We start from the raw sequence: 16,360 nt of genomic DNA on the forward strand, positions 1-16,360 counted from the left end.
AATTATTCTAAACAAATAGCTACGCGATTTCTTCTGCTTCTTCACCCAGACTGAGACAATTATTACAGCCCTAATGATTATGAAAAACCCGTTCCATTCTTCTCATATTTAGGTACGATAACTTAATGGTACGTCGTACGTTCTCATGCCTGCTAACCAATTGGGTGATTATAATTTCCTTATTATTTCGGTTTTCCTTGGTCAATTTTAAAGAAGTCCACACTGACGCGTGATGTTTCACAATGTGTTGCTGGAAGCGACAGTGCCATCCTTCATTTGCCAAAAGCTAAACATAAGAATTGTTGGATATAAGACTCCTGACCCAAAGAAATGAACATACGTATGTAATGGCATACAAGCACATCTTCTTCTTATGACGCCGTCTCCCTTCGAAGGTTGGCGATCCAATTGCTTATGATTACCCTCGAAACGGCAGCATGGAAGATTTCTATCGACGTATGTCCATGCCACCGCCGCAAGTCTTTCAGCCAGGAATTTCTCCGTCTTTCCCCATCAGTCTTCCCTTGAATGATCAGTCGGAGAAGTTCGTATCGCTCACCTCTTATGATATGCCCGAGGTAGCTGAGCTTACGCTCCTTGATGGTTATGAGAGCTCTTTCCTCTTGTTCAAGATGTTGAGGATTTCTTCATTTGTCTTCTTTTATACCCAAGATATTCGGAGTATTCTCCTGTATAAGTACATTTCAAATGATTCAATACGCTTCTCCAATAAAGGGCTAAGCGACCACCCTTCGAAACCATACAGAAGGACAGGAAAGATATAACACCGTAGCATTCGAACTCTGAGCTGGAGGTTGACTTCTCGGCTGGTGAATAAGGTCCTCATGGTATTGAACATATTTTTTGCTTGTCCAATCCTGGATAAGATTTCGCATTTTGGATCACAAAGCTGGTTAACTAGATTTCCAAGATATTTGATAGAAGATACTTGTTGGACGATGTTGTTGTTGATGTAAAGGGAGGCCTGTTTTGGTAATTTTGAGAAAACAATCAGCTTGGTCTTGTCAATATTCAAGGATAAACCGTAGGTTTCACTGGTACTCACGATGTTGTTTATAATGATTTGAAGATCACTAGGGTTGCTGGCTAACAAATCGTGTCATCATCAAATCGGATGTTATTAATGACAAACCATTGATCTTAATACGTAGGTTAACATCTTCCATAGCCTCTCTGAACATAGCTTCAGAGTAGATGTTGAAAAGGAGTGGGGACAGGACACGTCCCTGGGGGACACCTCTACGTATAGCTATGTACTCAATAGTAGTTCCTTCTATTTTGACCTCTGCCGTTTGATTCCAGGACAGATGGGAAATGATACGAAGATCACCAACATCTACACCAGTAGATTTTAAAATTTCAACAAGTTTTGCATGAGATGCGCAATCAAATGCTTTTTAGCAGTCGATGGAACAAGCGTGCACATCTACATTCATATCTAGACATCTCTGGGTCAAAACATTCGAGGATAAAAGAGCCTCACGAGTACCCAGTCCATTCCTAAAGCCAAACTGAGTATGTCCAACTTGGTGTTCGCATTTGAGGTAGGTTCGAGTGTGGATAATACGCAGAAATACCTTTAGCACATGGGACATTAGGCTGATCATACGATAATCATCACAATGTGATGCACTAGCCCTTTTAGGTATGGTGACAAAATTTGATCTTAGCCAGTCAGATGGAATTCTACCAGATTTATATATTGCGTTGAATAATGTAGTTAGAAGCTCTAGTCCTCTGCCATGGCCTTCAGCAATGAGTTTGAGAATTTCTACATGAATCTTGTCCAGACCTACAGCTTTTCCATTCTTCTGGAGTTTGATTGCATACAGTACTTCCTCTTGGGTTATATTTGGACTTGTTTCGCTACCTTCGCCAATAAAAGGTGGTTTGTCTGGCCTTACATCGTTAAATAGTTTCTCAACGTATACTTTCCAACACTTCAACTTGTCTTCGACTCCTACCAAAATGGTGTCATTGGCATCCCTCAGTATTGCTTTACATGGCCTGTGATATTTCCCTACAAGTTCCTTGATCTTCTTGTGGAGATTAAACAAGACCTGTTTCTCTTGGAGAAGTTCTATTTCTCTGCATATCTCCACGAGCCATAGTTCTTTTGCTTCCCTACACTTCCTCCTCACTGTCCTGTTTAGTTCTTGGTATTGGACTTTACTTACACGTTTCACTTTCCGTCTTTAGTCCATAAGCTGTAGAATATCTTCTGTCACCCATGGTTGTCTTCTTGAACTGTTCGAATATCCTATATCATTCTCTTGAGTATCAGTGAGTATGTTCTTTAGTGCAGTCCATTGTGATTCAATATCCTCTGTTTCCAAGTTGTTTATTGTATTCATACATTCTTCGAGCTTCAAGGTTGTTTGAGCTCGAAATACGGGGTTGTCAAGGCTCTTTGTATCGATGCGCTTAGGTCTGTCAGAGCGTATGTTCTTGACAAAACGATGAATTGTTAAGTCCATGACGACAGGATTATGGTCGCTGTTAACATCCGCCCCAGGGTAGGTTTTGACAGCTTTCACGTATCTTTTCAAATGACTTTTGATGAGAATGAAGTCTATCTGATTCCTTACAATATGACCTTCACAATCTGCAGGAGACGTCCATGTACACAAGCTTGAAAAAGGTATTAATAACAGAGAGCTGTTGTACTGAACAAAATTGAACTAGACGATCACCTCTGGCATTTCTCTCATCAAGGCCATATTGTCCAACAATTTCATCCTCTGCACCGAGACCTATCTTAGCATTGAAATCACAAAGCACAAGAGTTCCCCTTTCTTTGTAAGGGACATTCCCTCCTCTAGAATGGAATAGAATTCTTCGACTAATTCGTCATCCTTATCGCCAGTTGGAGCATAGGACGTTTGTGGTTTAAGAAACATGACACGCTCTAAAAAGAGAATGAAATCGATGACAGACTTCACCAGATCAGACGAGAGGAGCACAACCACTCCATATTGATGTTGAGGATCGTTACCACCAGAGTAATACAGAACCCCATGATTAGTTTGATGTGTTCCTGACCCAGACCATCGAACTTCACTAAGGCCCAAAATCTTGATTTCCAAGCGTTGCATTTCTGTTTCAACGTTTGTAAGTTTCCCAGCTATATGTAGACTTCGCACATTCCATGTGGCGATTCTCATTCTTTTGTTATAAATTTGAAACTTATCAATACTTGACCTCGGGGGGATTCTTATCACCCTCTCCTCACTTAAGGGGTGCCCCGGACTGAGGGCCGTTCCTTCAGTATCTGTAACCATAATCATATTGAACGATTTGGAAAGATAGCTCAGTAGGACTTTCTGTGCCGCAGTGTGAGGCTGTTACTGCTGCGCTTCTCACATCCAGTGTAGTACCACTAATGAAGTCCTTCTTCATGTGCTACTACATGGTACTGTTGCAACTGCAGCCCTCCAACAGGAGATGTCCATTTAGCCCTGGAAAATTAGGTTGCTTCTTGCGCCATCTATGACGTACCGAAGGCTATCTTCTAAACCATAGCTGCCGTTGAGGTCTTCACCGTAACCCTGGCAAGGGACCCTTTCCAGATACTGCACACTGCGTCAGTGTGCTCTGAGACTCACATAGGCAGGGGCGCCACTCCCTGGGTAGGGCTGCCTCCAAGAGGGCCCCTACCTGTTACCACATACAAGCACATGGACAAAATATATTATGGCTATATGTGCAATAAATACGCTTTCAATGGATCTAGCTACCTAGAAAGACCCGCGCTATAGAGGAAATAAAAAATCAGCACGCTCACTCAATAGCGGCATGATCTGGTCGAAGAAATAGTATAATAAAACATTAGTTCGAAGCAAAAGTTTTCTTCAGTTAACCGTTACGTATGCATCTCAGTTGGTCCACTTTAGAATGTTATACCATCCAGCGTTACACGGAGAATTGAATATGAGACAACACATTATGTAAAAAAAAAACATCAGGCTCAACAATTTAAAGCTCCCCATTCTTAAGTTAATAAGTTAATTCGATAGCAAGAATAAGAATCGTCGTACTGGCATTCTCTACTCCATCGACTACCAGAATCCAGACCACTATTGCCAAGCATAACACACCCATTTAAATTATATAACATCTACCAACTTTAAACGAAAAACAAAAATATATACCGCAATTAAAACCAAACAGATGGCTAACATAAGACTTTCCATTTCAGGGTACAACCAAGAAGAAACAGACTCTGCAAGTGAAAAAACTACCTTCCCACAAAACTACCATAGAAGCAGACATAAGAGAAACGTCATAAACTTACAAGAAAGAGACATTTTAAGAGACCAGGAACATTCTGCACAAAGACAACAAAATTTGAAAGTTAATGATAACAGAAAAATAAAAATAGACTCTACTATTGACACCACTACTCCCACAGACACAACCACTGTAACTAGTACTCCTACAGACACTACCACTTTAACTAGTACTCCTACAGACACTACTACTGTAACTAGTACTCCTACAGATACAACCACTGTAACTAGTACTCCTACAGACACTACTACTGTAACTAGTACTCCTACAGATACAACCACTGTAACTAGTACTCCTACAGACACTACTACTGTAACTAGTACTCCTACAGACACTACTACTGTAACTAGTACTCCTACAGACACTACTACTGTAACTAGTACTCCTACAGACACTACTACTGTAACTAGTACTCCTACAGATACAACCACTGTAACTAGTACTCCTACAGACACTACTACTGTAACTAGTACTCCTACAGACACTACTACTGTAACTAGTACTCCTACAGACACAACCACTGTAACTAGTACTCCTACAGATACAACAACTGTAACTAGTACTCCTACAGACACTACCCCTGTAACTAGTACTCCTACAGACACAACCACTGTAACTAGTACTCCTACAGACACTACTACTGTAACTAGTACTCCTACAGACACTACTACTGTAACTAGTACTCCTACAGATACAACCACTGTAACTAGTACTCCTACAGACACTACTACTGGGACTAGTACTCCTACAGATACTACTACTGTAACTAGTACTCCTACAGATACAACCACTGTAACTAGTACTCCTACAGACACTACTACTGTAACTAGTACTCCTACAGACACTACTACTGTAACTAGTACTCCTACAGACACTACTACTGGGACTAGTACTCCTACAGATACTACTACTGTAACTAGTACTCCTACAGATACAACCACTGTAACTAGTACTCCTACAGATACAACCACTGTAACTAGTACTCCTACAGATACAACCACTGTAACTAGTACTCCTACAGACACTACTACTGTAACTAGTACTCCTACAGACACTACTACTGTAACTAGTACTCCTACAGACACTACTACTGGGACTAGTACTCCTACAGATACTACTACTGTAACTAGTACTCCTACAGACACAACCACTGTAACTAGTACTCCTACAGATACAACCACTGTAACTAGTACTCCTACAGACACTACTACTGTAACTAGGACTCCTACAGACACAACCACTGTAACTAGTACTCCTACAGACACTACTATTGTAACTAGTACTCCTACAGATACAACCACTGTAACTAGTACTCCTACAGACACTACTACTGTAACTAGTACTCCTACAGACACTACTACTGTAACTAGTACTCCTACAGATACAACCACTGTAACTAGTACTCCTACAGACACTACTACTGGGACTAGTACTCCTACAGATACTACTACTGTAACTAGTACTCCTACAGATACAACCACTGTAACTAGTACTCCTACAGACACTACTACTGTAACTAGTACTCCTACAGACACTACTACTGTAACTAGTACTCCTACAGATACAACCACTGTAACTAGTACTCCTACAGACACTACTACTGTAACTAGTACTCCTACAGATACAACCACTGTAACTAGTACCCCTACAGACACTACTACTGTAACTAGTACTCCTACAGATACAACCACTGTAACTAGTACTCCTACAGACACTACTACTGTAACTAGTACTCCTACAGATACAACCACTGTAACTAGTACCCCTACAGACACTACTACTGTAACTAGTACTCCTACAGATACAACCACTGTAACTAGTACTCCTACAGATACAACCACTGTAACTAGTACCCCTACAGACACTACTACTGTAACTAGTACTCCTACAGATACAACCACTGTAACTAGTACTCCTACAGACACTACTACTGTAACTAGTACTCCTACAGATACAACCACTGTAACTAGTACTCCTACAGATACAACCACTGTAACTAGTACTCCTACAGATACAACCACTGTAACTAGTACTCCTACAGACACTACTACTGTAACTAGTACTCCTACAGACACTACTACTGTCACTAGTACTCCTACAGACACTACCACTGTAACTAGTACTCCTACAGACACTACCACTGTAACTAGTACTCCTACAGACACTACTACTGTAACTAGTACTCCTACAGACACTACTACTGTAACTAGTACTCCTACAGACACTACTACTGTAACTAGTACTCCTACAGACACTACTACTGTAACTAGTACTCCTACAGACACTACTACTGTAACTAGTACTCCTACAGACACTACTACTGCAACTAGTACTCCTACAGATACAACCACTGTAACTAGTACTCCTACAGATACAACCACTGTAACTAGTACTCCTACAGACACTACTACTGGGACTAGTACTCCTACAGATACTACTACTGTAACTAGTACTCCTACAGATACAACCACTGTAACTAGTACTCCTACAGATACAACCACTGTAACTAGTACTCCTACAGACACTACTACTGTAACTAGTACTCCTACAGACACAACTACTGTCACTAGTACTCCTACAGACACTACCACTGTAACTAGTACTCCTACAGACACTACTACTGTAACTAGTACTCCTACAGACACTACAACTGTAACCAGTACTCCTAGAGACACTACCACTGTAACTAGTACTCCTACAGACACTACTACTGTAACTAGTACTCCTACAGACACTACCACTGTAACTAGTACTCCTACAGATACAACTACTGTAACTAGTACTCCTACAGACACTACTACTGTAACTAGTACTCCTACAGACACTACTACTGTAACTAGTACTCCTACAGACACTACCACTGTAACTAGTACTCCTACAGACACTACTACTGTAACTAGTACTCCTACAGACACTACTACTGTAACTAGTACTCCTACAGACACTACTACTGTAACTAGTACTCCTACAGATACAACTACTGTAACTAGTACTCCTACAGACACTACTACTGTAACTAGTACTCCTACAGACACTACTACTGTAACTAGTACTCCTACAGACACTACAACTGTAACCAGTACTCCTACAGACACTACCACTGTAACTAGTACTCCTACAGACACTACTACTGTAACTAGCACTCCTACAGACACTACCACTGTAACTAGTACTCCTACAGACACTACTACTATAACTAGTAGTCCTACAGATACAACCACTGTGACCAGTACTCCTACAGACACTACTACTGTAACTAGTACTCCTACAGACACTACTACTGTAACTAGTACTCCTACAGACACTACTACTATAGATAGTACTCCTACAGACACTACCACTGTAACTAGTACTCCTACAGACACTACCACTGTAACTAGTACTCCTACAGACACTACTACTGTAACTAGTACTCCTACAGATACAACCACTGTGACCAGTACTCCTACAGACACTACTACTGTAACTAGTACTCCTACAGACACTACTACTGTAACTAGTACTCCTACAGATACAACCACTGTGACCAGTACTCCTACAGACACTACTACTGTAACTAGTACTCCTACAGACACTACTACTGTAACTAGTACTCCTACAGACACTACTACTGTAACTAGTACTCCTACAGACACTACAACTGTAACCAGTACTCCTACAGACACTACCACTGTAACTAGTACTCCTACAGACACTACTACTGCAACTAGTACTCCTACAGACACTACTACTGTAACTAGTACTCCTACAGATACAACCACTGTGACCAGTACTCCTACAGACACTACTACTGTAACTAGTACTCCTACAGACACTACTACTGTAACTAGTACTCCTACAGACACTACTACTGTAACTAGTACTCCTACAGACACTACAACTGTAACCAGTACTCCTACAGACACTACCACTGTAACTAGTACTCCTACAGACACTACTACTGCAACTAGTACTTCTACAGACACTACTACTGTAAATAGTACTCCTACAGACACTACCACTGTAACTAGTACTCCTACAGACACTACTACTGTAACTAGTAGTCCTACAGACACTACTACTGTAACTAGTACTCCTACAGATACAACCACTGTGACCAGTACTCCTACAGACACTACTACTGTAACTAGTACTCCTACAGACACTACTACTGTAACTAGTACTCCTACAGACACTACTACTGTAACTAGTACTCCTACAGATACAACCACTGTGACCAGTACTCCTACAGACACTACTACTGTAACTAGTACTCCTACAGACACTACTACTGTAACTAGTACTCCTACAGATACAACCACTGTAACTAGTACTCCTACAGACACTACTACTGTAACTAGTACTCCTACAGATACAACCACTGTAACTAGTAGTCCTACAGACACTACTACTGTAACTAGTACTCCTACAGATACAACCACTGTAACTAGTACTCCTACAGACACTACTACTGTAACTAGTAGTCCTACAGATACAACCACTGTAACTAGTAGTCCTACAGACACTACTACTGTAACTAGTACTCCTACAGATACAACCACTGTAACTAGTAGTCCTACAGATACTACTACTGTAACTAGTACTCCTACAGACACTACTACTCTAACTAGTACTCCTACAGATACAACCACTGTGTCCAGTACTCCTACAGACACTACCACTGTAACTAGTACTCCTACAGACACTACTACTGTAACTAGTAGTCCTACAGACACTACTACTCTAACTAGTACTCCTACAGATACAACCACTGTGACCAGTACTCCTACTGACACTACCACTGTAACTAGTACTCCTACAGACACTACTACTGTAACTAGTAGTCCTACAGACACTACTACTCTAACTAGTACTCCTACAGATACAACCACTGTCACCAGTACTCCTACAGACACTACTACTGTAACTAGTACTCCTACAGACACTACTACTATAACTAGTACTCCTACAGACACTACTACTGTAACTAGTACTCCTACAGATACAACCACTGTGACCAGTACTCCTACAGACACTACTACTGTAACTAGTACTCCTACAGACACTACTACTGTAACTAGTACTCCTACAGACACTACTACTGTAACTAGTAGTCCTACAGACACTACTACTGTAACTAGTACTCCTACAGATACAACCACTGTGACCAGTACTCCTACAGACACTACTACTGTAACTAGTACTCCTACAGACACTACTACTGTAACTAGTACTCCTACAGATACAACCACTGTGACCAGTACTCCTACAGACACTACTACTATAACTAGTACTCCTACAGATACAACCACTGTGACCAGTACTCCTACAGACACTACTACTGTAACTAGTACTCCTACAGATACAACCACTGTGACCAGTACTCCTACAGACACTACTACTGTAACTAGTACTCCTACAGACACTACTACTGTAACTAGTACTCCTACAGATACAACCACTGTGACCAGTACTCCTACAGACACTACTACTGTAACTAGTACTCCTACAGACACTACTACTGTAACTAGTACTCCTACAGACACTACTACTATAACTAGTACTCCTACAGACACTACTACTGTAACTAGTAGTCCTACAGACACTACTACTGTAACTAGTACTCCTACAGATACAACCACTGTGACCAGTACTCCTACAGACACTACTACTGTAACTAGTACTCCTACAGACACTACTACTGTAACTAGTACTCCTACAGACACTACTACTCTAACTAGTACTCCTACAGATACAACCACTGTGACCAGTACTCCTACAGACACTACCACTGTAACTAGTACTCCTACAGACACTACTACTGTAACTAGTAGTCCTACAGACACTACTACTGTAACTAGTACTCCTACAGATACAACCACTGTGACCAGTACTCCTACAGACACTACTACTGTAACTGGTACTCCTACAGACACTACTACTGTAACTAGTACTCCTACAGATACAACCACTGTGACCAGTACTCCTACAGACACTACTACTGTAACTAGTACTCCTACAGACACTACTACTGTAACTAGTACTCCGACAGATACAACCACTGTGACCAGTACTCCTACAGACACTACTACTGTAACTAGTACTCCTACAGACACTACTACTATAACTAGTACTCCTACAGACACTACTACTGTAACTAGTACTCCTACAGACACTACTACTGTAACTAGTACTCCTACAGATACAACCACTGTGACCAGTACTCCTACAGACACTACTACTGTAACTAGTACTCCTACAGACACTACTACTGTAACTAGTACTCCTACAGACACTACTACTGTAACTAGTAGTCCTACAGACACTACTACTGTAACTAGTACTCCTACAGATACAACCACTGTGACCAGTACTCCTACAGACACTACTACTGTAACTAGTACTCCTACAGATACAACCACTGTGACCAGTACTCCTACAGACACTACTACTGTAACTAGTACTCCTACAGACACTACTACTGTAACTAGTACTCCTACACACACTACTACTGTAACTAGTAGTCCTACAGACACTACTACTGTAACTAGTAGTCCTACAGATACAACCACTGTGACCAGTACTCCTACAGACACTACTACTGTAACTAGTACTCCTACAGACACTACTACTGTAACTAGTACTCCTACAGATACAACCACTGTGACCAGTACTCCTACAGACACTACTACTATAACTAGTAGTCCTACAGACACTACTACTCTAACTAGTACTCCCACAGATACAACCACTGTAACTAGTACTCCTACAGACACTACTACTGTAACTAGTACTCCTACAGACACTACTACTGTAACTAGTACTCCTACACATACAACTACTGTCACTAGTACTCCTACAGACACTACTACTGTAACTAGTACTCCTACAGACACTACTACTGTAACTAGTACTCCTACAGACACTACTACTGTAACTAGTACTCCTACAGAAACAACCACTGTGACCAGTACTCCTACAGACACTACTACTGTAACTAGTACTCCTACAGACACTACTTCTGTAACTAGTACTCCTACAGACACTACTACTGTAACTAGTACTCCTACAGATACAACCACTGTGACCAGTACTCCTACAGACACTACTACTGTAACTAGTACTCCTACAGACACTACTACTGTAACTAGTACTCCTACAGATACAACCACTGTGACCAGTACTCCTACAGACACTACTACTGTAACTAGTACTCCTACAGACACTACTACTATAACTAGTACTCCTACAGACACTACTACTGTAACTAGTACTCCTACAGACACTACTACTGTAACTAGTACTCCTACAGACACTACTACTGTAACTAGTACTCCTACAGACACTACTACTGTAACTAGTACTCCTACAGACACTACTACTGTAACTAGTACTCCTACAGACACTACTACTGTAACTAGTACCCCTACAGACACTACTACTGTAACTAGTACTCCTACAGACACTACTACTGTAACTAGTACTCCTACAGACACTACTACTGTAACTAGTACCCCTACAGACACTACTACTGTAACTAGTACTCCTACAGACACTACTACTGTAACTAGTACTCCTACAGACACTACTACTGTAACTAGTACTCCTACAGATACAACCACTGTGACCAGTACTCCTACAGATACAACTACTGTAACTAGTACTCCTACAGATACAACCACTGTGACCAGTACCCCTACAGATACAACCACTGTGACCAGTACCCCTACAGACACTACTACTGTAACTAGTACCCCTACAGACACTACTACTGTAACTAATACTCCTACAGACACTACTACTGTAACTAGTACTCCTACAGAAACTACTACCGTAACTAGTACTCCTACGGACACTACTACTGTAACTAGTACTCCTACAGACACTACTACTGTAACTAGTACTCCTACAGATACAACCACTGTGACCAGTACTCCTACAGACACTACTACTGTAACTAGTACTCCTACAGACACTACTACTGTAACTAGTACTCCTACAGACACTACTACTGTGACTAGTACCCCTACAGACACTACTACTGTAACTAGTACTCCTACAGATACAACCACTGTGACCAGTACTCCTACAGACACTACTACTGTAACTAGTACCTCTACAGACACTACTACTGTAACTAGTACTCCTTCAGATACAACCACTGTAACTAGTACTCCTACAGATACAACCACTGTGACCAGTACCCCTACAGACACTACTACTGTAACTAGTACTCCTACAGACACTACTACTGTAACTAGTACTCCTACAGACACTACTACTGTAACTAGTACTCCTACAGACACTACTACTGTAACTAGTACTCCTACAGACACTACTACTGTAACTAGTACTCCTACAGACACTACTACTGTAACTAGTACTCCTACAGACACTACTACTGTGACTAGTACCCCTACAGACACTACTACTGTAACTAGTACTCCTACAGATACAACCACTGTGACCAGTACTCCTACAGACACTACTACTGTAACTAGTACCTCTACAGACACTACTACTGTAACTAGTACTCCTTCAGATACAACCACTGTAACTAGTACTCCTACAGATACAACCACTGTGACCAGTACCCCTACAGACACTACTACTGTAACTAGTACTCCTACAGACACTACTACTGTAACTAGTACTCCTACAGACACTACTACTGTAACTAGTACTCCTACAGACACTACTACTGTAACTAGTACTCCTACAGACACTACCACTGTAACTAGTACTCCTACAGACACTACTACTGTAAGTAGTAGTCCTACAGACACTACTACTGTAACTAGTACTCCTACAGATACAACCACTGTGACCAGTACTCCTACAGACACTACTACTGTAACTAGTACTCCTACAGACACTACTACTGTAACTAGTACTCCTACAGACACTACTACTGTAACTAGTACTCCTACAGACACTACTACTGTAACTAGTACTCCTACAGATACAACCACTGTGACCAGTACTCCTACAGACACTACTACTGTAACTAGTACTCCTACAGACACTACTACTGTAACTAGTACTCCTACAGACACTACTACTGTGACTAGTACCCCTACAGACACTACTACTGTAACTAGTACTCCTACAGATACAACCACTGTGACCAGTACTCCTACAGACACTACTACTGTAACTAGTACCTCTACAGACACTACTACTGTAACTAGTACTCCTTCAGATACAACCACTGTAACTAGTACTCCTACAGATACAACCACTGTGACCAGTACCCCTACAGACACTACTACTGTAACTAGTACTCCTACAGACACTACTACTGTAACTAGTACTCCTACAGACACTACTACTGTAACTAGTACTCCTACAGACACTACTACTGTAACTAGTACCCCTACAGACACTACTACTGTAACTAATACTCCTACAGACACTACTACTGTAACTAGTACTCCTACAGAAACTACTACCGTAACTAGTACTCCTACAGATACAACCACTGTAACTAGTACTCCTACAGATACTACTACTGTAACTAGTACTCCTTCAGATACAACCACTGTAACTAGTACTCCTACAGATACAACCACTGTAACTAGTACTCCTACAGATACTACTACTGTAACTAGTACTCCTTCAGATACAACCACTGTAACTAGTACTCCTACAGATACAACCACTGTAACTAGTACTCCTACAGACACTACTACTGTAACTAGTACTCCTAGTGACACTACTACTGTAACTAGTACTCCTACAGACACTACTACTGTAACTAGTACCCCTACAGACACTACTACTGTAACTAGTACTCCTACAGACACTACTACTGTAACTAGTACTCCTACAGACCCTACTACTGTAACTAGTACCCCTACAGACACTACTACTGTAACTAGTACTCCTACAGACACTACTACTGTAACTAGTACTCCTACAGACACTACTACTGTAACTAGTACTCCTACAGACACTACTACTGTAACTAGTACCCCTACAGACACTACTACTGTAACTAGTACCCCTACAGACACTACTACTATAACTAGTACTCCTACAGACACTACTACTGTAACTAGTACCCCTACAGACACTACTACTGTAACCAGTACCCCTACAGACACTACTACTGTAACTAGTACTCCTACAGATACAACCACTGTAACTAGTACTCCTACAGACACTACCACTGAAACTAGTACTCCTTCAGATACAACCACTGCAACTAGTACTCCTACAGATACTACTACTGTAACTAGTACTCCTACAGACACTACTACTGTAACTAGTACTCCTACAGACACTACTACTGGGACTAGTACTCCTACAGACACTACTACTGTAACTAGTACTCCTACAGATACTACTACTGTAACTAGTACTCCTACAGACACTACTACTGGGACTAGTACTCCTACAGACACTACTACTGTAACTAGTACTCCTACAGACACTACTACTGTGACTAGTACTCCTACAGACACTACTACTGTAACTAGTACCCCTACAGATACTACTACTGTAACTAGTACTCCTACAGACACTACTACTGTAACTAGTACTCCTACAGACACTACTACTGTAACTAGTACTCCTACAGATACTACTACTGTAACTAGTACTCCTACAGACACTACTACTGTAACTAGTACCCCTACAGATACTACTACTGTAACTAGTACTCCTACAGACACTACTACTGTAACTAGTACTCCTACAGACACTACTACTGTAACTAGTACTCCTACAGACACTACTACTGTAACTAGTACTCCTACAGATACTACTACTGTAACTAGTACTCCTACAGACACTACTACTGTAACTAGTACCCCTACAGATACTACTACTGTAACTAGTACTCCTACAGACACTACTACTGTAACTAGTACTCCTACAGACACTACTACTGTAACTAGTACTCCTACAGACACTACCACTGAAACTAGTACTCCTTCAGATACAACCACTGTAACTAGTACTCCTACAGATACAACCACTGTAACTAGTACTCCTACATCATTTACTTCTTCGAGTACGGCTGGTGTTTCAACTACGACAGACAATCCAAGTGTTCCTCCCAAGAATGAGTTTAGTGTCACGGATGGTAACATCACTTGCATTGTAGCTGAATTCCGAATGCAATTTTCGGTCCGTTACTTGAGCCGTTCCAATGTGGTAAGTTCTTCGTATTTTATTTTTTATTTTTACGTATTTATGTCCTTAGTTGTAGTATAGTTAAATTATTGGTGTTTTATTTTTAGTGGCTATAGTTGGTTTTATTCTTGCCTGTTACTGTGATTGGATATTTTTGTCTTTCAATAGTCCCTTCGTAATTTGTCGTCTAACGCGATAGATTAGTGGATTATAGATGCTCGCATTTGTTTATTTTTTGTATAATTTGTGCTGACCCTCTTGAAGTTTTAAGACAATTTCTTCTGAACTCTTAGCGTATATTTCACTTTAGGTACAAAAAGTTTTAAGTTTATTTTTTGGTATGCAGTTGTCTCGCCCATTTTTGCAGGTAATAGACTTATTGTTTACTATCTTTTATATTGTTCCAGATTACGTGGAATGGCAAATAACCCTGCATTTAACTTTTACATTCGAAAGTTAACATTTCTGTGCGTAGTTACTGACGTGCGATTCCATGGAGCACTACTGTATATATGGGTATAGAAAATGCCGAAATATTCATTTTGATGTATTTACGATGTATTATATGCTAATAAATCACACATTACTGAACTGAACAATATGAAACAAACAGTTGATAACAATATTAAAGCACCAAAAGTAACATTACTTGTGCGGTTGCAGTTTCCATGGTTCAAAACCTGATACTTCCGAACTATCTGAGTATTCGCAGTCTGTGTCACACATTCACATAACTGCGTCCTAAAATTTATTTTCACACAACGGAGCATATTACAAGGTGCATTAAATAATTTTCACACGCCATCGGAAAATATGTGCAATACTTCCTTTCACCTCACAAATCAAACTCCTCCTACGAGTCTCTTGTTTTTTTGTAAAATGACATTTCATTTGCTTAGAAAAGGTGGTCCATCAGTCTCATTTTTGACGG

At 40.7% G+C, this 16,360-nt stretch overlaps 1 protein-coding gene across 1 annotated transcript in view; it reads left to right on the forward strand.

Moving 5' to 3' along the window:
- The first annotated feature begins 437 nt into the window (after window positions 1-437).
- The window catches only part of LOC136866105 (lysosome-associated membrane glycoprotein 3), a 38,886-nt gene continuing 22,963 nt past the window's right edge, over window positions 438-16,360 (forward strand). The window contains exons 1-2 of the mRNA XM_067142783.2: window positions 438-603; window positions 15,203-15,450. Coding sequence (XP_066998884.2) covers window positions 438-603; window positions 15,203-15,450 — 414 coding nt within the window. The remainder of the gene's footprint in view (window positions 604-15,202; window positions 15,451-16,360) is intronic.

This window comes from Anabrus simplex, chromosome 3, assembly GCF_040414725.1.
Source record: "Anabrus simplex isolate iqAnaSimp1 chromosome 3, ASM4041472v1, whole genome shotgun sequence".
Lineage (NCBI taxonomy): Eukaryota > Metazoa > Arthropoda > Insecta > Orthoptera > Tettigoniidae > Anabrus > Anabrus simplex.